This window comes from Haliotis asinina, chromosome 7 (genome assembly GCF_037392515.1).
Source record: "Haliotis asinina isolate JCU_RB_2024 chromosome 7, JCU_Hal_asi_v2, whole genome shotgun sequence".
NCBI lineage: Eukaryota > Metazoa > Mollusca > Gastropoda > Lepetellida > Haliotidae > Haliotis > Haliotis asinina.
In genome coordinates, this window is record NC_090286.1 from 65,664,657 (window position 1) to 65,688,075 (window position 23,419).

The 23,419-nt window shown below is 39.1% G+C and overlaps 1 protein-coding gene across 2 annotated transcripts in view; it reads left to right on the forward strand.

The window, feature by feature from the left end:
- The window catches only part of LOC137291721 (neurofilament heavy polypeptide-like), a 27,831-nt gene extending 4,512 nt beyond the window's left edge, over positions 1 to 23,319 (forward strand). Inside the window, exons 3-9 of one of the 2 annotated variants that reach the window (XM_067823185.1) lie at positions 4,567 to 4,633; positions 11,283 to 11,497; positions 11,800 to 11,925; positions 13,588 to 13,809; positions 14,057 to 14,177; positions 15,205 to 15,309; positions 16,279 to 23,319. In XM_067823185.1, coding sequence (XP_067679286.1) covers positions 4,567 to 4,633; positions 11,283 to 11,497; positions 11,800 to 11,925; positions 13,588 to 13,809; positions 14,057 to 14,177; positions 15,205 to 15,309; positions 16,279 to 16,334 — 912 coding nt within the window. In that variant the 3' untranslated portion in view covers positions 16,335 to 23,319. The remainder of the gene's footprint in view (positions 1 to 4,566; positions 4,634 to 11,282; positions 11,498 to 11,799; positions 11,926 to 13,587; positions 13,810 to 14,056; positions 14,178 to 15,204; positions 15,310 to 16,278) is intronic. The other variant, XM_067823186.1, reaches the window with a different exon arrangement.
- Positions 23,320 to 23,419: the final 100 nt, after the last annotated feature.

The following is a 23,419-nucleotide window of genomic DNA, read 5'->3' on the forward strand; positions in this document are numbered from 1 at the left end:
GTCAGAGAGAAAGCTCAATGTCTAGTTTATTGACACCTATATGTCTCTACTGAGATGATTTTTGATTGGAGAACATGTATTTTTAAAACTCAACATCTCTATATACATTCTTTATGGATAACAACAACTTCTAGTGTATACGACTTTGTTGGACAGTGGTATGTAAATCCATACTGAAACGAAGCATCAAGTACAATAAAAGAAGTTGTTGTCCATAAAGAATACTTCGCCATACTTCTAAAATATCCATCAAACAAATCATCTTACTGAACACACAATGAGCCCTCAGCGCATCAGCAGATGAACCGGCCAATCAGAAGCCTATGACTGGGTTCGGTCTCAATGTATATTATATGTCATGAATAAGTGATAATTGTGTTTTAATTTTGTTTGATGTTTTGGTTGCATGTGACCTTTAATAAGACAAGGACTGTAATCATTCTACAATTGGAGCAATAGATTCACAAACCTCTACTTACAGCCCCCTGCTCTGTGCCTACCATCTTTGGTTGGGAAATTGAAGAAGTTGCTAGATCAGTTTTGCATGAATCCAGGGAGATGATGATATTTAAGTTTATCGATACCTTGGCTACTGTTATTCGTCAGACATCGCATCATTATTCCTACAAATGAATGTTCTCAGGTAACCAAAAGGCGAGAGACAAGATATATTCTGGCAATAGAGGAGGTTGTGACTCTTTTCATCATTGTAGAGGGAATAACCGAACTGCCTCTGGTAGAGACCGTACCCCTAGGAGTGGCAGTCAGTCACATTGCTGATGATCAGGGTCAGAACGACTGGAGCCTTCCTCGCCCACTTGTTCCCGTACAACCGTCTACCGTGGGTGGAAAACTGCAGAAGTACCAGGAAAATTGGGGAATATTACAAGATGACTTTGTATGCCTGACACTTGGTGCAGGATGCAAGATACAACTGAAGGCTACTCCGCCATTTACTAGTACACTACATTCATACAGTTATCCAGCAGATCAAGCCCAGAAATTGTAAGAAGCCATTATGTCTACAAGACAAGAATGCAGTCAAAGAAACAAAGTTGAACCATCTCACACCAGGGTCTTGTTCCCCAATCTTCCTTGTTCCAAAGAGGAACTCCAAGGAAAAGTGCACACTTATTTACAACATGAGCAGATTCAGTCGATGTTATCTTCTTAAACCACAACATTTCAAATGATTCCATAATCCACAAGATTACAGGACCTGCAGGATGCGTATCTGCATTTTCCTATACACCCACTGTTCAGGAAACACTTAAAATTCTTATTCAAGGCCAAAAAAATCAGAACTAGATCCGAAAGAGGATCTGCAGTTTATGGTTATACAGTTTATCACACCTCTCAACCGTAGTTTGATTCCAAACATTCGATGGAGCAAGATTCAAGCAGGAATATCTCAAGTGCTACTCTTGCCATTTAGACTCCCAAGATTGGCAATGCCTTATAGAAGTGTTAACCTGAGCCCAGGACACAACACGACACACAGGGCCAGGTTACATATATGGCCACTTCAGCAGTTTGTGAATTGTCATTTGACCAATGTGACCCCAATACAGTTACCATAGAATCTGAAACCTTATCTCTTCTGGTGGACTCAGGAATCGAATGTTTATTAGAGCTGGACTACAACATTCATCTTTTTGTGGACACATCTCTTGAAGGATGGGGTGCTCACTTCGACCAGAAGGTGACAACAAGGAATATGCTTCAATCAAAATGGTTGATTGCATATCAGCCAGTTGGAAATGAAGGCAGTAATCAATACAATACAACAATTTGTCTGAAACGCAAGACTCTAATCCACACGGATAATTCCACAGTGGCTTATTACATAATAACAAACAAGGATCAACAAGGGAATGAAGATTTTTATGGATATCAACTTGTTTATTATGAGAACACAACGTTTCGGAGTTAATGCTTACTCCTTCATCAGGTGAATGAGAATGGGGTACAGAGCTATATTAATTTATATGTACAGGTAAACAACAACAAAGTAACAAGTGGAATGAGTTAACGAAAGCTGGAAGCCAGTATAAACAAACACTGATAGGAAGCCGACAGTTATGATAACAATGATGAAAGCCAATGTAAGATTATGTTTACATAACACAGATGGGGGTTAAGGACGATGTACATGATTGGGGATATGGATGGAAGCTAATGGTGATGACATACACATGATTGGATGAGGATTAAGGATGATGTACATGATAGGGATGATGGTAAAGGATGTACACAGGTGAATTGTGTAAACACTAATGAATTACATAGATGGAATCTACACAGATAGAAGAGATTAATTTATCAATAAGTCCCAGGCACTTGGTAGGTACACTCCTTGGTCATGGTTGATTGCTGGTCTATGTCTCCGGATCTCGATGGCCTCTTGTACTGGTAAACACATATAAGATGATCCACGACCTGACAAATGACCCCAATTTGCATACTTGGGAACACCCGACAGAACGATCCACTTGAAACAAGAGGGAGACAGGTTGTCTGATAAATAGTTCATTTTGCCCATGCATTTCACGCATGAATTGTTATATAGCACACTCAATTTGGGAACAGGTACAATCCCAACGAATTGAATCAACACAATATACTGAGCAAATATGTTTATTTATGTTTATGTTTATGGTCACGCTACCTGTAGAAGCCAAGTGTACTCGCCCAATTCATTGTACCGCCTCTCTTGTCACAAATGCGTTTAGTGCACAGGATCATCTAATACGTGTCTAGCAGTAGTTTCCTTTGGCGCCAGTTGTTGTTGTCGGTAGTGTCCTAGTGTCCTCCCATCGAATTGAATGTCCAGGGTTCTTGAGAAGGTGTTCAGAGATGGCAGATTTCTGGTTGAGTTTGCTGACGGAGGTCTGGTGTTCCTTCATTCACGCAAAAGCATGTCATATTCCAGGAGCAAAGAACATTCTTGCAGATGCTCTCTCTCGGCGGAGACAACCATCTCAGACAGAATGGATGTTACAATGAGAAGCGTTTCAACTCACTACTTGTGTGAAATAATGTCCATTCCTTTTCTTTTTGCAACCTGGTTCAACTGTCAGATAAGAACATTTGTTTTCCTGGTTCTGGATGTTCAAGCATGGGCAACAGATGCCCTCAGCTTATCCTGGGAAGGTCTGAATGCATATGCATTTCCACCACTGGTACTAATACCTCAAGTACTAAAATTAGTCAAACATACAAATATACTATAACTGACTTTGGTTGCGCTTATTGGCCAGTGAGAATAGGGTTTCTAGTACTCATTCAAGGACTCGGAAATCCAAAAGTGAAACTACCACATTGGTTAAACAAGTTAGTATATCTACACACCAAACAAGCACACAATAATCAACGAATTTTCCAGTTACACCTATGGATTGTATCAAAACATGTTTGAACAATATGAGGATATTCTGCAAGAGTGGGAAAAGCAGTTACTATTGCACTACGCAGATCTACTTGCTATTTATATGATGACAAATGAAAGCAGTTTGAAGCGTGTGCAAAGCACAAAGGATTTGTTGCATTTGTGACATCTAAGACAAACAAGGTGATTGAAAGGTTTGACTCTGGCAACCTATGAAGCTGCGCTCAGTACAGTTACATCTATGAAATCAGGCATCAAACTGACCAAATTACCTGAATTACTGTAGTAGACACATTAGATTTGTGTGAACTCGGTTCGACTCCACTAATCATGACATGGTACACCTGGGATTAAGTTTGGATTTCATCACTGAAAATCAGTTGCCAGGACAACTGATAGACAGTTTCATATCCTGGTGTTATCTGCAGTATTCGGAGCACATGATATACAGGATTTATCTCGGAGTCCCAATTAGAGCTATCTAGATTTATTTAAAATGGACACAAGCAAGTAGGTGGAATTTTAAGCATCTATTTATTCCACTCTGTACAGAGACATCTGCAAGCCCACTTGTAAAATTTGTAATTGACAATGACCTATGAACAGAAGATGGAGACAAGCTGTTAGGCATTAGGCAGGATAAGTGTAAAGTATCAAATTTAGTCAGCAAATTGCATTATTCCTTCATGATTATAACATCATAAGATGCCGACATTATTTACAGTTACTTTATGTGAATATAATACATGGTTAAAATATTGAAAACCTCAAAATAAAAATTTCCCAGCTAAAGATTACATTGCCATATTTTTGCAAATTTGAAGGGAACTAGTCATTCTCTCCATTTTTTAACGTCTTGATGGTCAGCTTTACACATGTTGTATCTGGAGGCAGGTCTAAAGAACTTCATGCTTCCCAATGACACCTGCATACAGAGAATTCATGACACCTGCGTACAGAGAATTAATGACACCCATGTACAGAGAATTAATGACACCTGTATGCAATGAATTCATGACACCTGTGTACAGGGAAATCATAACACCCGCATGCAAAATTCATGACATCTGCATACATAGAATTAATGACATCTGTCTACAAAGAATTGATAACACCTGCATACAGATAATTCATGACACCTTTGTACAGAGAACTCATGACACATACATGTTTTGCAGCAGGCCAAAAAACCAGCAGCGAAAGAGGAAGCAAAGATCAAATCCAAGCCAGTAGTGGAAGATGATGGTAAGTGTACCACATTTTCTGTTTTGTGAGGACAATTTCAGTGTCACCCTCATGGTTAAAGCATTCGCTCATCTCACTGAAAACCAGGGTTTGATTTTTACATGGGTACAATGTGTGAAAGTCCATTTATGGTATTCCCCAAAGTGATATTGCTGGCATGTTGCTAAAACCATGTAAAACCAAGTCATTTTGTGATGTATCTATTATGCTCAATGGCAACATGTTCATGTTGCCGGGGCACCCGTGGCGAGCCACCTCATCGTGGTGGGTGCTGGGTAACGCCAAGAGCTCGCCGACATCCCCGTAGTGGACCCGGGGGGATATTTGGTCCACCAACCCGTTTGCCGTGGGTTGCAGCCCTGTGTCGGCGGAGGAGGGGATCCTGGTGGTTGAGAGCAATAGGAGCTTGCAACCGTGTTCCTGTTGCTCAATACACCACTTCGGCCCTGACTTCGCCTAGACGGGTGGTCGAATAGGCCCGGTTCGACCAATCGGCTGGTCATGCCAAGCCCTGTGCATGGGGCATTATTATATTTATCAATGCACATATATCATTTGGAATCGTTGTAAATTTGGACTTGGCTTTATAATCTAAAACATTTTGAATTTGAAGTATGTTGTTCTGTAATTTGCCTAGAGTCCTATGCCAGAAGGCGGTGGCTCATGGGCCAATCTGGTAGAATTATTAATCTCTTAATTCTTCTGCTGGAGTATATCATCCGGGTATCCTTGGTGCTGCAAGCTGGAGGCCCGCTTGCTTTAGCATTGTCCTTGTGATACTCCGTGGTGGGTGGGGAGCTCGGATGATGAATCATATGACACCAATCATGGCTTTTGAAATACCCCCCAAAAAAACCAAACGTCCACTTGAAATTGATCCCGTTGATACTTCTCATAGACCGTCTCTATCGATTGAGTATTGGCCACGTTTCCTCGTTATTGAGACTCCGGACAAGACACCATTGAAGTTGAACCCTTTCGCAGTATCTAAGGGCATTCAAGGTATTGCTGGGGATGTCAAGAACATTAGACGCTTGTGTTCGGGTGCATTGCTAATAGAGTGTGGCAAGAAACAGCAGACAACCAATCTGATGAACATTGAATCTTTTGTGGGCATTCCGGTCACGGTCTCTGCTCACAAGACCTTGAACACAAGTAAAGGTATCGTCAGAGATCGTGATCGGTTGTTTGCTGACATGTCCGAGCTTGATATAGCATGCGAAATGAAGGATCAAGGTGTGCTGTATGTGAAGCGCTTTTCCACCCGAAAAAACAATGAAACAATCCAAACAAATACCTATCTGTTTTCTTTTTCATTGCCAAATGCTCCCAAATCAGTAAAGGCGGGTTACTGCAATATCCAAGTTGAAACCTACATCCCCAACCCGCTCAGGTGTTTTAAATGTCAGAAATATGGACACGGTGTATCTACCTGCACATTGTCTGTTGTGTGTGCTCACTGTGGTGAGAAGACACACACAACAGAAGATTGTGACAGTGACTTTAAAAAATGCACTAACTGCTCTGGTGACCATTCATCTTTGTCAAAACAGTGTCCAATATGGAAAGAGCAAATGGCGATTAACAAAATAAAGTTCACCCAAAATATCTCTTTTTCTGAGGCAAAGAAACTGGTGAAGAGATCTGACCTTCTAGAAAGTTATGCTACAGTAGCAAAATCATCATCTGAATCCAGCTCTAAAATAACAAAATCATCCACAGGATGCCAAACTACCTTGACTTGGGTCAGTTCCGACTCCCCACAGGTTTTATACCCTGCTATATCATCCCAGACTGAGGAATCACTTCCTACTACATCAAAGTCCTCTGATCATAAGTCATCTTCACAGTCACGCTCTGAGTCTCATTCAACAGCTGATAGACAACAAATTGTTAAAACTAAACCCAAACCTAAGTCTGATGCTTCAAAACAGCAAAGTGGCAGAGCTCCTAAGGGGTCACAAAATAAAATTCAATTGTTTAATAAATATGGGTCTCTTGAAGATATGGACGTTTCTGAAAACGTCCATTCTAGGGCACATAGCTTGTCGCCCTCCAAAAGAGTGCGGGGTAGATCCCCAAAAAATCCCCCCAAAAGATAGTTTATTCCAATAATATTGTACAATGGAACTGCAGAGGTTTGAGGACTAATGTACATGAATTACAGCTATTAGTCCAAGATTTCACACCTTCAGCGTTATGTCTCCAAGAGACATATTTAAAACAAACAGATGCATTTGACCTTCGCCATTTTAATGCATATCATTGTTTTTCACCTCTGGGTGATAGGGCCACTGGCGGATCATCCATTCTAGTCAAACAAAATGTTATTCAAAGCCCTGTTTCACTTAATACTAATATGCAGGCTGTTGCAGTGAGAATTATTTTACATGTAGCGTTTACGCTATGCTCTCTTTATATTCCACCATCTTCGGCTTTTGCCAAAACCGATCTTCAAGCTCTATATGATCAGCTCCCGAAGCCCTGTATTATGATGGGAGATTTAAATGGCCACAACCCACTCTGGGGTAGTGTAAATACAAACACTAGAGGTAAATTGTTGGAGGACTTTTGTTCTGACAATGATTTATGTATTTATAATGATGGTTCCAACACATATTTACACCCTGGTACAGGGACTTATTCTGCTCTCGACTTGTCACTTACAAATTCAGAACTATTAAATGAATTTGAATGGTCAGTCCACGATGACCTCTGTGGAAGTGACCATTTTCCTACTATATTAAAAGCTGTAACTCCATCTGATGTTCCTCCATCATCAAGGCGGAATTTTACAAAGGCTAACTGGACTTTATATGAAACACTGTGTGCTGAAAAACTTAAACCCGAACTTTTTATTGACGTTCCTGATGCTATTAAATGTTTTACTGATGAACTGAATTCCATAGCTGATGAGTGTATACCAAATTCCTCTGTAGTTCCACACATAAGAAAACCATGGTTCAACGATGAGTGCAAACAAGCTAGGAAGGCAAGGAAAAAGGCAGAACATTATTTCCGTCGCCATCCTATGGTACATAATTTAAATAAATTTAAAATTTTAAATGCTAAAGCGCGGCGTACTTTTAAACAAAACAAACGCCAATCTTGGCAAAATTATGTGTCCAAAATAAATTCTCGGACACCCATGTCCAAGGTATGGAACATGGTCCAGAAAATCAAAGGTAAAGGTACTAAATCTACTGTCCATCATCTCAAACATGGAGATCAATTGCTTACTGATAAATCAGATATTGCTAATAAACTAGGTGAAACCCTTGCTAAACACTCTTCCTCTTCAAATTATGTACCAAAATTCCAGCAATATCAAAAACAACAAGAAAAGAAAACTATTAATTTCAATTCTGATAATGGGGAAGATTATAATGAAACGTTTTCTATTCATGAACTCCATACTGCTCTTGATCAAGCTCATGACACTGCTACTGGAGCTGATAACATACATTATCAACTCCTGAAGCACTTACCAGAATCCTGCCTAGAAACTCTTCTCAATATTTTTGATGATATTTGGACATCGGGTAACTTTCCTCCCTCATGGCGTGACGCCATAGTAGTACCCATACCTAAACCTGGACGTGATCATACGGATCCATCCAATTATCGTCCGATTTCATTAACTAGCTGTGTTTGCAAGACCATGGAACGCATGATAAACAATCGACTAGTTTGGTACTTGGAAACAAATAACCTTATAACTGATATACAGTGTGGTTTCCGTAAAAACAGAAGTACTGTCGATCACTTAGTGCGTTTAGAATCATTTGTTAAAAATGCACTAATTAATAAACAACATGCTGTGTCTATCTTTTTTGATCTAGAAAAAGCATATGACACAACCTGGAAATATGGTATTTTAAGAGACCTACATGACTACGGCTTGCGAGGTCGTTTACCTCAATTTATAGCAAATTTTTTAAAGGACAGACAGTTTCAAGTTCGAGTGGGTTCTACCCTGTCTGATCATTACAATCAGGATCAGGGTGTTCCACAAGGCAGTATTTTGTCTGTCACACTTTTTAGCATAAAGATAAACAGTTTATCAAAAGTTTTAAACGATTCAATTGATGGATCGTTATTTGTGGATGATTTTAATATTTCTTGTCGTGGGAAAAATATGCATACTATTGAACGACAACTGCAGTTGTGTTTAAACAAAATAAATAAATGGTGTCTTGAAAACGGCTTTAAATTTTCTAAATCCAAAACTAACTGTATACATTTTTGCAGAAAATATAAACCACATAAGGACCCTGAACTATCTCTAGATGGCACTCCCATCAAAGTTGTAAAGGAGGCCAAGTTCTTGGGCCTAATCTTTGACTCCCATTTAACATTTCTGCCTCATATCAAGTCCCTTAAAACTAAATGCTTGAAGGCTCTTGACTTGTTGAAAGTTGTTTCCAACACAAAGTGGGGAGGGGATCAAGCAACCCTCTTACACCTGTATCGATCACTCATACGTTCGAAACTCGATTATGGTTCCATCGTATATGGTGGAGCCTGCAACAGCAACCTTAAACTTCTTGATTCTGTCCACCATCAAGGCTTAAGACTTTGCCTTGGGTCTTTCAGAACTTCACCTATTGATAGTCTCTACGTTGAGGCCGATGAACCATCTCTTACTCAACGTCGTATAAAATTGTCTTTACAATACACTACTAAATTATATTCTGGTGAATCTAACCCTGCCTATAACTGTGTGTTCAATCCCCTTTATGAGGATTTGTATAACAAAAAGTCTTCCCTTGTTCCACCTCTTGGGCACAGAATTAAACCATTTATTTCTTCTGCCGGTATTGAGCTGGAAAGTATATCGCCTTCCCGTCTTCTTTCTTCTCCTCCTTGGCAGTTGGTTAGGCCACAAGTTGACCTAACATTAACATTTTTTTAAAAATCAGAAACAAATGACTTACAATATAAACAAGAATATCATCAATTAAAGCATAAATATAGCAATTACAAACCTTTATTTACAGATGGGTCCAAGGATGGTGGCGCAGTGGCTTGTGCCACTGTCATTGGATCCAGAACAATATCTTCTAGATTGCCAGATAATAGTTCTATTTTCACAGCTGAAGCTAACGCCATATTAACAGCTCTCAAATATATTCAAAGACACCCGAAACGTAAACAATATATAATCTATTCCGATTCTCTTTCTTGCCTTCAGGCTATTAAAAATATTTCTTGCAAACATCCACTTTTAATAGAAATTATTGAATTGTTTAATGATCTTGCTACTGGCCAATACGACATCGTCTTTTGTTGGTTACCCAGCCATGTAGGCATTTCTGGTAACACACTGGCTGACCTTGCTGCTAAAGCAGCACTCAACAAATCTGTGACACCACTTTTTATTCCTTATAGTGATTACAAAGCTACCATTAGATCTTATATCCGTGATCTCATGCAAAAGAAGTGGGACACCCAAGTGGGTATCAATAAATTACATGAGACAAAACCTTACATTGGTTATACCCACTTGGGTTGTCAGTCCAGATTTGAAGAGGTTATTTTGCGACGATGTCGTGTTGGCCACACTAGATACACTCATGCGTACCTGTTAAAAGGTGAAGATCCTCCATTTTGTATCCCTTGTGATGAGAGAGTCACGGTCAAGCATATTCTGCTTGACTGTGTTGAATTCTCCATCACAAGGGATAAGTATTTTACAGTTAAAACAATTAAGGATCTTTTTACCAGCGTTAATTCTCATTTAATTATAGGTCTTTTAAAAGAAATTGATTTTTTGGTTGAATTTTGAATAATATGTTTCTGTAAATAGATGTATTTTAATGACTGGTAGTGTGAATTAGTAACTTGAATTGTTGGTGGCTGTACCCTCAAAGGGGGTTGAAGTATTGTAAAATTATTGTCCTCCTGAGAGGGTACGTAAGTCCACAAACATACAAAGTAAATTCTAAATTTCCACGTTTTTAATGGTAGTATAAGTGTATTTTTATTGTATGGCTAGATTTCCGAAATTGCTGACGGCTGAGGGGATGATGTAAATCCAGCTAGGGCCCATGCAGGTAGCAAAAGTACTGTAAGTCCCCATGGTCCCTAGTATGGTGATCTACCTTCAGTTGTTGGCAATCTATAGCCCGGTTTTATATTGTATTGTCCTCTATAGATAAATTGTTTTAGGCATAGCTACTAGTTTTACATTCATTTCTGTGATGTTCTAGTTGTTTTACTGTCCTTCGTCGACTGATTGTTATAATACTCATATATTCCATTTTAATGTTCCGTTCCCGTCACGATATGGCTGAAATATTGCCGATGTGACATTAAATTTTAACTCACTCACTCACTCACTCATGTTGCCGGTTTGTCATTGATTTTGGACCATTTAAATTATGTTTGGTTGATAAGTATTGTAATGAGAAAAGATGTGTATTTATAAGGAACGACCCCCCCCCAAACCTTTGAACTCCCATGATATTCAACTAAACCTATACGTGCTAAGTGGTGGATTTACTATTGAACCAGGACAAAGTCTGATACAGCCAGGGAGTCTGTATTATAACAGACCCTGGGCAATAGAGAGATTGTATTGGGAAATATTTACATGGTTGCAACTTTAAACTGGTCTAAATATTCATCTTGTATCTGCCATCAACAGCTGATGGATGGGTTACTAAGACCTCTCGCAAAGTGAAAAAGCAGAAAGGCAGCAAAGATGACAAAGCTGACAACAGTTCAGACGAGCGTAGCAAGACTAGTACATTGGAAGACAAACCAGCAGCGCCTATGAAACAAGAGACTACAGTCATTCAGACAGAGACTGAGGTCAGTCCCAAAGGTCAGCGGCCAGCTAAAAAGAAGAAGTCACCAAAGGTATATAACAAAACAGTCATTACCCATGGTCTTTGCTTGGGTATTTTGTTCAACATGTAAGGGCATTATTACATTTTCAACATGTTTTTTCTTGTGGTTTACAAAATCTAATGTTTTGGCCTTGTTTGATTATTCTGAGAAGATCTTTCAAAGTGCAGAATTACATAAAAAAACACATTTGTTCTCTGAAATGTTTTTCTCATTTTAGAAACTGATGTTTTACTGAGATCATTCACTCTCATGATATGGTGGTTTGCTGCATGAACCCACCCACTCACTCACCCACTCACTCAATGTTGCAGAACGACAAGGACAGTGAGGAGCCAGTGAAGGTTGCTGAGTCAGCAGTTCCACAGTCAGGTCCAGCTCCAAAACAAGACAAGCCTGTGGAACCTCCCCCACCACCAAAGACTGTACCAAAAGAAGCTGTAAGATTTTTTACCTCTTACTGTTGAATGTACTCAGGTTATAAGTGGACTTAGGGCAGAAGTGGGCCTGTTGATTTGAGGTGTTGCCAGCTGCTGTCTGTCTCCTTAGTCAGATCAGAATATGCTAATGATCGGTCTGAATCCATGTTTGATTCTGGGAGCTGTTCTTGTTTAGTGAACTCCATGCATATCCTCAAAGATGGGAGTGATGTGATGTAGAACCTGCTTCTTTGGCCTTGATTGGCAGGCTATATAATGGAGTATGTTATTTTTATTAGGTTTCGAGCTAGACTACGAAATCAGATGTTTGCTTTTGAGACAAATGGACTATTTTTGGAGTATGCAAAATACTAGTTACTCCTCTAAAAATGAAACTGCTCACTCATAAACAGACATGTGAGTAAATACCCAATTGCTTGAAAAATTATCTAGAGCTCTGAAGCATAATAAGCATAATTATAAAATATCAATTTTACTCAAAAAGTTACATTTAATATTCTAGTAATTGTAAATGTAAAACCACTTCATGAAAGAAAATGGTTTGATGCCCCAAACATGTCAATGAGTCATAACAACATTCTCTCTGAGGATTTGCTTCACTCAAGGAAATACAGAATGTATTTTCTCTGTAGATGGGATGTCTCAGTTTTTCTAGAGCTGAGCCATCATATTGTGTGTGAAGCCAGTCTAAGTAAACGTAGTCTCATTACTTTTTGTTACACTCCACCACTGAGTGTAACAAAACTTAATTAAAGGTCGCATGAGGTAACCTTTGAGACTGACCAATCAGAGCACAGCTTACCAAATCATGAAAGTGGACATTTGCTCATCCCTTTTGAACTACTAATCACTACTGGGGAATGTGCATGGAGCACTCTACAATACTGTCAACAGTCAGTAAACAGTCGCTGAAAATAGAGTATTTGTCAGTAATCAAGGATGTCATTTGCGGAAATATTAGGTAATGGTAACATGTCAACAGAAATCCCTAAGCATATATACTGCAGGTCAAATACCTGTCTTTTATGCAGATTTTCGTTTATTGATGGATCAGTGTCAGTGACTAGCGAGTGTTTTAAGTCCTGCCACACCCTAAACAGTAACTGTTGTCTAATTGGTTAAATCCATTCATCTTTCTCGCGTTTGATTGTACGGTCATAGATAGCTCAAAGGTTACCTAATGTGACCTCCTACTAAGTTTTGTTAGACTCGGTAGTGGAGTGTAACGAAAAGTACTGTGTGAAGCGAAGTTTGGCTTGGATGTTTCTGTAGCTAATTACTGCTGTCGCGTTCACCTGTGGCTGATGTTTATAGCCTTTGGTTGGTTTAATAGGCAGACACATAAACATGGTATTTCCTCACTCCTGGCTCAAGGCCATTTTGTGAAAATGCAGATAATGAAGTAATATTTGCAACGTGATGTATGTGTTGAAATTTGAACACTATAGACACAGTTTTCATTGCAAACACAGTGTTTATAGATACTGTTACAGCAAGGCATTAATCAGAGCAGGATTATTAGAGTTTAAGAGATTTATCATTGGCTGGCAGTGTTTATATCTAACTTGCTTCTTAGGGAGAATCAGAATTGTGTTCAGATATTTAGAAAACTTGATTCATCCTCTACGTTGGTGTGTATGATATGTTGGTTATGATTTGCAGGAATTTACAGATGTAAGTCCAAAGAAAAAGTCAAAATCTAAAAAGGAAAATAAAAAAGGCAGTCCTGCTCCCGAGGGCAAATTGTCAGAGGTTCAGGACGTTCCCAGACCAGTGGAGCCTGAGGTCAAGGTCGTTCCACAGCTGTCACAAGAAGAGCCAAAAATAGTAAAGAGTCCTAAAAAGAAAAAAAGTAAAGAACCATCACCAGATAAAGCTGATAAGGTGAGGTGACTCCCTGTGTGCTCCCAGTTCTACTGAGCATGGTACAATAGACTGTTATATTGAAGCATGTTTGCCACTTTATCATCTGAGAGGAAAAGTAATTTGTGTCTTGTTCTAGATTTGAATTTTTTTCAGTTTTGTGGACTGCCTACGGAAATGTATTGTCTCATCGTGATCCTGTTGAAATGTGTCGCTAACCTAGGATGTTATGTATGTACACTCATGTTTTGTTTGTTTGCTTTTTCAGGTTTTACAAGTTAATAATGAAAATAAAAGTTCACCAGAAAAAATTAAAGTTGATAAAAAGTCTATAGCAGAGCTGCCTGAGAAGAGTAAACCGAGAGCAGCTGAGTCTTCATCAGTCCAAGGTGAGACAGGAAGACACAAGTCACCTTAACCTCTATTACATCATAGCCATCGATTCCCGTTGGTTGTTATTCACACGATGAATTTCACTCAGAATTTCAACAGACATCCTCTTCACTGCTAACATAATAGTTGTGCAGGTAACCCTCTCAGGATCCTCACAGGGATCATGCACAAAGCAGGAAAACATGACTTCTTTCAACCGCTAGTCCTCAGTACTGGATGTGAATTACCAAAGGTGTGGGAGTGGCTAGTTCCTAGACTTAACAACAATGGTATTGTTATACAAGGTGTTAAGTGTTGTTAGATAATGTCTTTGAATACCTTACTCACTTAAGTCATACAGCAGTATGATTGGTGTGGTCAGACTTACTAGAATAACATGAATTATTCTTCCTGTGATGTCAGTATTATAGACTTAGTAATTATACTTAGTTGTATCTTGACATTATTTCTGTTTCCAGTGTCTCTTTTTGTAAGACCTCAGAGATCGATAGTCAGAATACATCCTCAGCAATCTCTGCTGGTCACACCGTGTTTATGCCATGTCAGAATAGGCCCTCAGCAATCTCTGCTGGTCACACTGTGTTTATGCCCTGTCAGAATAGGCCCTCAGCAATCTCTGCTGGTCACACCGTGTTTATGCCCTGTCAGAATAGGCCCTCAGCAATCTCTGCTGGTCACACCGTGTTTATGCCATGTCAGAATAGGCCCTCAGCAATCTCTGCTGGTCACACTGTGTTTATGCCCTGTCAGAATAGGCCCTCAGCAATCTCTGCTGGTCACACCATGTTTATGCCCTGTCAGAATAGGCCCTCAGCAATCTCTGCTGGTCATACCATGTTTATTCCTGGCCAGAATAGGAAAGGAATTTGATAGTCAGACTCTGTGACTTGGTTTATGTTCCCCATAATAATTAATGGATTGTTCAGTACAGACCTAATTACATAGGGAGCTGTGTTACCTCTGCAATATTTGTGAATGCTGTTTTCAAGCCCAGCTACATGTGTGTGTGTGTTGTCACTGCAGATGCACCAGCAGGTGCCAAGGCAGACTTGGGAGGTGCTGCTGGTGATGTAGCTAAAGCAGAGGCATCCAAACCTGTCACGTTTGACGAGATGGGTGGAACTGGAGGTAAGAGAATGGCTTTCCATGGTGATGGGAAAGTGGGGAAGTAGTTCAGTGATAACAGTCTATTAAAGTCAAGTAAGTGTCCAGGTAGTCTGGAGTGTGGCGAGTCTTGAACATTATCTGAGCTGCCTATCAGTCAGTAATCACTACCAGGGGGCAGCCTATTTTGTTGATTTAACACAAACTACAGTCAAATCTTGATGAGTTGAATCGCTGGGGACCAAGTAATAAATTCGACTTGATGTTTTCAAGACATTATAGGCACATGCCTGTCTACGAGGGTAGAAAAACAGGTCATCGCATATTAAACAATTCCTTTATACGGCACGTCTTCTCAAACTATAAAACAGCAGTACTTTATGTGACATAGAAAATGAATATAAATAGTAGATAAGTATGAACACATATCAGCATTAGCACAGAGAATTACAAAATACATGTACCTCTTAAGATCCATGGCACCATCTAGAATCTGAAAACAAAAATGTGAATTCACTTTTGGAAAAAGTCTGACATTAGACTGGGTCCCTGGCCAGATTGCTGGGAACATTGTAACTCTGCCATGATAGACAAATCATGAAGAGTAATAACCAAATGAAAGCTGCTGTATAAAGCAACCAAATTAATTGAGTAAACTCGTGTCATTTGCTAATTCTTCCATTTCCATAAAGTCTTTGATCTGCCTTTTGAACTCATTCGTCAATTCTTGGAAAGGCTTGAGTCATGCTGGTTTGTTTATTCAAGTTATGCATAGTATTCAAGACGCCGGCATTCAACTTGTCAGAATTTGACCGTATATCTTAGAAGAGATTAAAGCTGATAAACCTACAGCTAACTCATAGATTGTTAACAGGTATTTGCAGCATTTCGCCACATAGCCGCTGTGCTTAGTGGTAGAGGACGGGGGATATTGTCGCCAAAACTGATGCTGACTTCCCAGCCTATGGCAATCCTTTCCATTTCATTTTACAGATTCTTGGGAAGCAGTTCCTAAAAGTAAAAAGAAGAGGTCCCGTCGTGAGAACTAGGAACTCTCATGAGAACTGTTGCTGTCATCGTGATGTGCAGTGGGGAGAACAAGGGTTGTCTCCCCTTACCTCAGATGTACTGGAAGAAGGCCAATCTATGCTCATGTTCTTGGACAAACTTTTTTGGGGGGGGGAAAAGAGGGGCCAACTATATTTTTTTGTTCCAAATGATCTAGTCAGCCATATATTTAGATGTAAAGCTGGTATTGTGATAGGTCATTTGGGGGCAGGTCGAGGAAGGAGATGTCTTTTCTGTTACGGATCAACAACCATTTAGGTTTTCATTTTCGGAAGTTTAAATTGGGAGTGTCAAATTACATGGTGCTTTAGGAAATATTTTTGTGATTATTTGGAGAGAAAAGTATACTTTGCTATGTTATTACCCACTCATCATTCATGTATTGTAGAAATAAATCTCTGCTATGTAATGCCTTAAAGAAGGGAGGTAATTGGGTCTCCTGTAGTCTAATTCTAACTGATATTGTCTCAATGATGTTCCATCTAAGTGATAGTCATTGATATCATCATCAGGCTGGTTTCTGACATATGAGAAGATATCTTCTTCTGATCCTCCTTCAGTGATAGTTGGTACGTGACATTCTCCACTGATAGCAACCCCCCTCCCCAGTTTTAAGGTTGTGCAGACTCCTGTCCTTACAGAGGATTATCAACTGGATGTGTCAGTATCATACTCAATACTTCCACTTCTCCCAGTAGCATTTAAGGGACCACTGTCAACAGAAATATTTCTATTTCTATGGCATGAACAGAAGTTAAACATGGTTAAGTTATTCGGGTTTTTTTCTGAATTTGGGCATGGATAAATTCAAACTGCATCTTATAAAGTGAAACACAAAGTACTTTGTGGGTCAAAATCCCATGTTCCCACGTGTGGAATATGCAGTGCTCTGACATATATCATGGAGTATTTCAGTCTCTTGTTAGTGAGACATGAGCAACTGCTGGTGTTGAGAAATAGCCCTAGAGTTATTTGTGATAGTGCCAAACGCTCAAGCATAATCTGGTCAGTGTAAACCTTGGGAGCAAGACTGGACAGATGATTCTTGTAATATAAAGTTCCTAACAATGCTTACCATGTCGAACAGGTTTTGTGTCTCAAACCTGAGTTAGAGGTGCCGCTTTGAATGAGTGCAGTGTCAGAGACACCTGTGATCTTCAGTGTGATGTTGGTATTTCCACATGTCTATAAGTAAGAGAATGCTAGTTTGTGTTTGAATCAGTGCTTAGTAATGTAAGGCAGAGGAGATACAGTGTGTATCTTGCCATCTGTTGTGAGAGAGGCTAGTGGAGGTCATGGACGGGGAGGAGGATGAGGCAGGTTTGAGGGGAGGGGTGGGAGGATGACTGGAAGCAGACTTGACAGATTAGCAATGGAATATGGTTTCATGTGGTTTTGGTGTAGATCTGCATATGGGGGCATAACTCTCTGGCAGCTAAATATTCCTCACAATGTATTGATGTGGATTTGCTTGATGATGCTTCTTGCTGTAATAGCCCATACACCTGATACCTATAACACTTCAGCAAGCCCCTGTTGCCATACTGTTATAATTCTTGGTGCAGTGTATGCTCAGTTCAGCAAGCACCTGTCACCCAACTAGATCTATTGTCGGTGAAGTGTATACACAGTCCAGCAAGCACCTGTCACCCAACTAGATCTGTTTTCGGTGCAGTGTATGCACAGTCCAGCAAGCACCAGTCACCGGGACAAAATGTTCTTCAAACATTGGTTAGATACTATAACTGAGTAAGTGATGATGCTGTATGAGGTTGACTCCTAGCTGTGCAACAACTGTTACACTAAAATCATTTCTGTTCAGGATGGGAATTCATTTGATCATGCTTACTGTGATAAATGTTTTTAATTTATTTTGGTTTGAATGTGATTGTCAGCTTGCTGTGAATTATGATAGGAAACTGTATCTTTGGACTGGAGTAACTGATATTCTGCTGCAGCTTTCACACAAAACGAGCAAGGCTGCGATACCTTCTTCCCATGTTAAATAAAATTTTTGTTGCCCTTAGAGAGAGTATGGTTCCTGCCACATTCTGTGATCCTAACCCAGTCATATCCACTGGTGCAAGGCTTGTGTGAAGACGTGTTTCATTAATCCACTCACTCAATCACACATACCTGACTTGTCCCCCAATAAGATAAAACGTTGGGTTCAGTGAGAAAAGGGTTGTTAGCAGTCAGATGTTCCTATCTACTTAGTGCCGCGTGGAACAGACAATATGCATAATATGAATCTGCTTCAGCCCTCCTCGCATGAACACCTGCGACCAAAGGTTACCGTGACATCAGAGTTGACATTGCCAATCTCCTTTTCACTGGAGCAGGTTACCAGTACTTTTGACAGTGGTGATAATAGTATTTTTTTTATACTAGTTAGCTGGACTTGTGGCACTAGTTAGCAGTACTTGTGACACTTGTTAGCTGGACTTGTGGCACTGGTTAATACTAGTATTTTAGAGGGGAGGATGGTTGTGTATGATAAATGATATATCACCTTTAGTGTTATTTGTTCGCCACACTTAAAGGTGGTGTGTTAGTTGGCTCCAATACAGTCACACAGCAGGCAGCTTTGTTCTGTGGAGTCAACATAGGCATGGTACTCCTTAATCAAAACCCTTATTGATTTTTAGGACGTGGTTGTATAATGCTTCTCTAACGGTGATGTCTTTGAATGTCTGTTCATGCAGTTTGTAGAAAAGTTTACTTATGATCATGTTAGTAACAGAATTTCTTTCACAAACATTGATAAATTTTAGACTAAAGATTCTTCAAAATATTCATCAGCCATGATGTCATTCTCAATTGTTGGTGCGGTGATATTGTTCAGTGCTTTGGAGAAGGGAAAATCATTTTTATCAATCTTTGAATGTATGAAATAATTTATGATTAATCTTCAACATTTCTGCTTGGCCATGTACAGGAATGAAGCAGTATTGAAATCGGAAAGGTATCTGCATACTGGTGAACAGTAGTATTATTGTCAAATAGCGTGTCTGATTGCCAACAGTTGTTGCAACTGCAAGACATTCAGTGCTCCTTTGCTTCGACTAAGATTGATTTCCAAAACATTGTAAGTGTGAAAATGTATTACAATTGACTCTTTATGTTGATGTTTTGTTGGAATCAGTGGAGACAGTCTTGTGGTCCATTGATGTGTTCATATAGGTAGATTTAAGAATTTAAGCGAAACCTAAAAGGTTATTTAGGGAATACATCAGGTGAAGGCAGCTGGTTAATGTTTTTACTGGGGTTTGAAAGCAAAGAACTAGTATGTGTATTGCAGTTTCGACTCCACATACATTAAGAATGATGATAATTTTATGGACACAAAAATTATTTGTTCTGTGAAAGGCGACATTTCAACATAGATTCTCTTGTGATTGTCAAGGAAGTGACACATGACCAACTACATGTTGCTTGCACTAAGGGAGGACAAGCTGCCCATGTGTCTGCATGTTGGTATACAGTGTGTTATAGTTTGACAGTATTGTAGCCTACAGCTAATGGTGCTGAGGTGTCGCCACTTCTCCACAATAGTCTTCCCAACGACCTTGTACCCATTGGGTACCCACCACTGTCTTTACACTTGTCATATTTGCTGAATGTTCATGCTGTGTCTCTGAAGGATTGATTACTAGTACTACTTTTACACCTGTAAGCACCACTTACAATATATACCCATTGGGCAACTGAGGAGAAAACTAATGTTTGGGGTTTTTTTCATATCAGTGAGGAATCCCTCTAAATAATTCAAAATACTAGCTCAAATTAGCATTTGAAGAGGTAATACATTGAGGATCTTCAAACTGACTGTGGAAACATTTTTCAATGCACACTTTTGCCAATTTAAATGACTGGCGTGTATTCTTGTTCCCATCTCCATTGTCTGAACTGAGGTTCTGGCCAGTATCACAGAAAATTTGGATAGTTTGCCAGAGTTATTTAACTATCTTGAGCTCAGGCAACATCTTTGAGAAGGTGGTATAGGTGGAACACACTTGTAACCTTGATTCATGGATATAAGGGGAGTGTGTCAAAAATCATTTTAAATGCACGTTTTCATTTTGTGTGTATACATGTTATTTTACTCATTGATTCAGCAAATTGAAATGAAAATGCCTAATATTCTACTCATGAATGAAACATTTGTTTCCGGAAGCTATTTGCAAGCATCACCCATTCGGGTATGCACACAATGTAATGTTTTGTGAATTATGCTGTCAGTTATTGTATATCTGTACGACAGCCCATTGCAGTAAGTACTGACACTAGGAAAGCCTACGAGTCTCGAGATGTTTGGTGCTAACATTCTGTAAAAATTGAATTTGGTATTAGTGATCTTGAGCTATTTATCTTAGTGCTGGACAATTAGATTTAATGTATTTTTGTCAGTGAGGCGTGGCATTGTGTACTTCAAAAGTGCCACTTTGTGACATGATACCAGTCTTGAGCATGATAACTATAGGTATCCACGAATTTGGGTTACTGTTCAGTATTTACAAAAGACATGTAGAAGTGTTTATGAAAATAAGGAAACATGGTGAATGACTTTTTTTCTATGTGTATGATAAGCTATAATTTGGCAATTCCACTTTCAGTAGTGATTTTTTAAAAAACAGGTAAATCTGATCAGAAAATTCTTCAATCCACTTTCAGTAGTGATTTAAAAAAAACAACAGGTAAATCTGATCAGAAAATACTTCAATCCACTTTCAGTAGTGATTTTAAAAAAACCCAGGTAAATCTGATCAGAAAATTCTTCAATGTATGTAAACTAATGCCTATGTAACTGCTTGCAGCTGATCTGTAATGGAAGAACAATTTGTTTACAAATAGAAGTCTGTAAATACAGAACCAGTGGAAATAGCCAAAATGCATTTTGTTACAACTATTGTAAAAAAGATTTCAAAGTCAAATTTGTATTTGTTACCAATATTGCTGACTCATCTCATGATTTAGCAGTCCACTCTTGTTCATTGGACACAATCTGTGACAAACCTAGATAAACCTACTTCCAGTGATGGTCCTCTGTTGGTTATACAAGCCATCTGCTGTCAGTTACCACACACTGATGAACTCGGTGTCTGATAAGCTTATCATGTGTTCCCACAACAATCCCTTCATAGAGCTAATTGCCTTGGCTCTCACCGCAGTTTGCAGCTCGGCCACGATGGGGCTGTTAGTTGGGGAGGAATTGTTTGAGTTCCCATTATCAGAAATGACAGAAAATTCTGGTGTTTGCATTGCCCCAGTTATGAGACTTTACTGTTATATAACATTGTGGATGTTGGATTTTGCTGTGTTGATTATGCTTGTTTAGTTCAGTGCAATGGAGTACATTACACAGACACGACAATGAAATTGTTAATATGTTTTAGATCGTGTTAAGATAGTGTTTACAGACTTACTATGTCAACTTTATCATGTTAATCTTTACCAGTATCTAGTTTGAAATGCCCCCCATGACTTTCATCCTCAGCATTGTGATGTCACACCCCAGTCACACCCCAGTCTAACATAAGGTGGTTTCCTGTCATTGTGAGTAGCCATGGTGATGGATATCATTGTACAGGTTGTTTCTGTCTCTTCAGGGGGGGCGGGGGCGCTATTGATATGTGTACATATTTTGATATGTATTCTTTTATGGTATGAGAAGAAAAATATTTTTGTTATTTTGTTTGCAGAAATGTATTGTCATGAATCATTGGTGCTTGTCCATCAGGAACGGTCACCATTGTCAACACACAGTTGCTACTAGATACCAGAGATTCTCACTGTTTATGACGGGGAAAATGTTTTAGCTTGAATGCATTCACAAGATCTCCAGCTATTTTCAGTTGGAATCATATCATATGCTCAAATATTTTACATTGTATATAGTATAATGAGTGAAAAGGGGTATAGTTTAGGGTGTTGTTTTGTTTTTGGATGTTCAACATACTGTAGTTCAACATTTTGTGTACATGTAATTGATTGCTGATATTCCATTTATTTGGAACATAATGATTGTAAATAACTGGATCAAGTTGTATGTGCCCTGTAAGTTGTGACTGTAGAACATGCCTGCAAATTATCAAATAGGCACAAACGTTAATTGTGGATTTTTAGGGTATATCAATGGACAATGACCTTATGTTTTCTTGGTCAAGCATGTTTGCTCTCTCACAGACAAAAGTTAACTCTGGAATGCACCATTTTGTAAATCTGGTGTGTAATTAAGTGCACCGTACAGATCTAGAGCCAGTGTATGTCCTGCACAAGCACCTGTTCACCTGTATGGTTACAAGATGCCTATATATAGAGGCGACACCTACCTCGCTAAACAAACCTGATTTGGTGGATAATTTGTCTTTTCTAACAAGTCAGACTCAACACAACTTGCCAAACCCCAGTTGAACCACTGTAGTAAGCCAGTTATGTCAGTGAACTGAAGACTGTTCAGATGTGGCTGAAGAGTACACAGAACATAATTCTGAATTTTCACCCCTTTGAGACACTGTCAAGAACTTACAACACTGTTGTAGCGCGCAGGATGCCACACATTTCTGTAAATAATATTCTTGTACAGAGTTTAATATTCATTCATGTCACAGCCACTTAGAAATGGCTGCTGTGAATTCTAAAGGGACATAACTACTACATTTAACCGACAACTGTAAATTTGATTGCAAAGGTCTATTTGACAATGGAATATCACCTGTCTCAGCAATTGGGTTTAGTGATGGTGTTAAGAGTTATGTCCCTTTTCTGGTGGAGGTGCACTGGTTTGGGATGTAATAGAGTGAAAGTATGTGTTGGTGCAATGTGTAAATTAATTGCCAAACTGTTGTTGATGGGTCAGCTTGTTGATAAATGCACAATTTCAAAGACTATATTTTGAGATTTTCATTGACTCCATGTATGTTTCTGGTTCGTCATCTCAGAATTGAATAAACCATTATCATTTAATGTTCTGTGGTTGTCTATTTTAGCAGAGTCCTTACAGATTATCCCTTGTCCAAACAGGGCAATGATATTTAAGTAATGTGTAGTATAATGTATGTTGGAG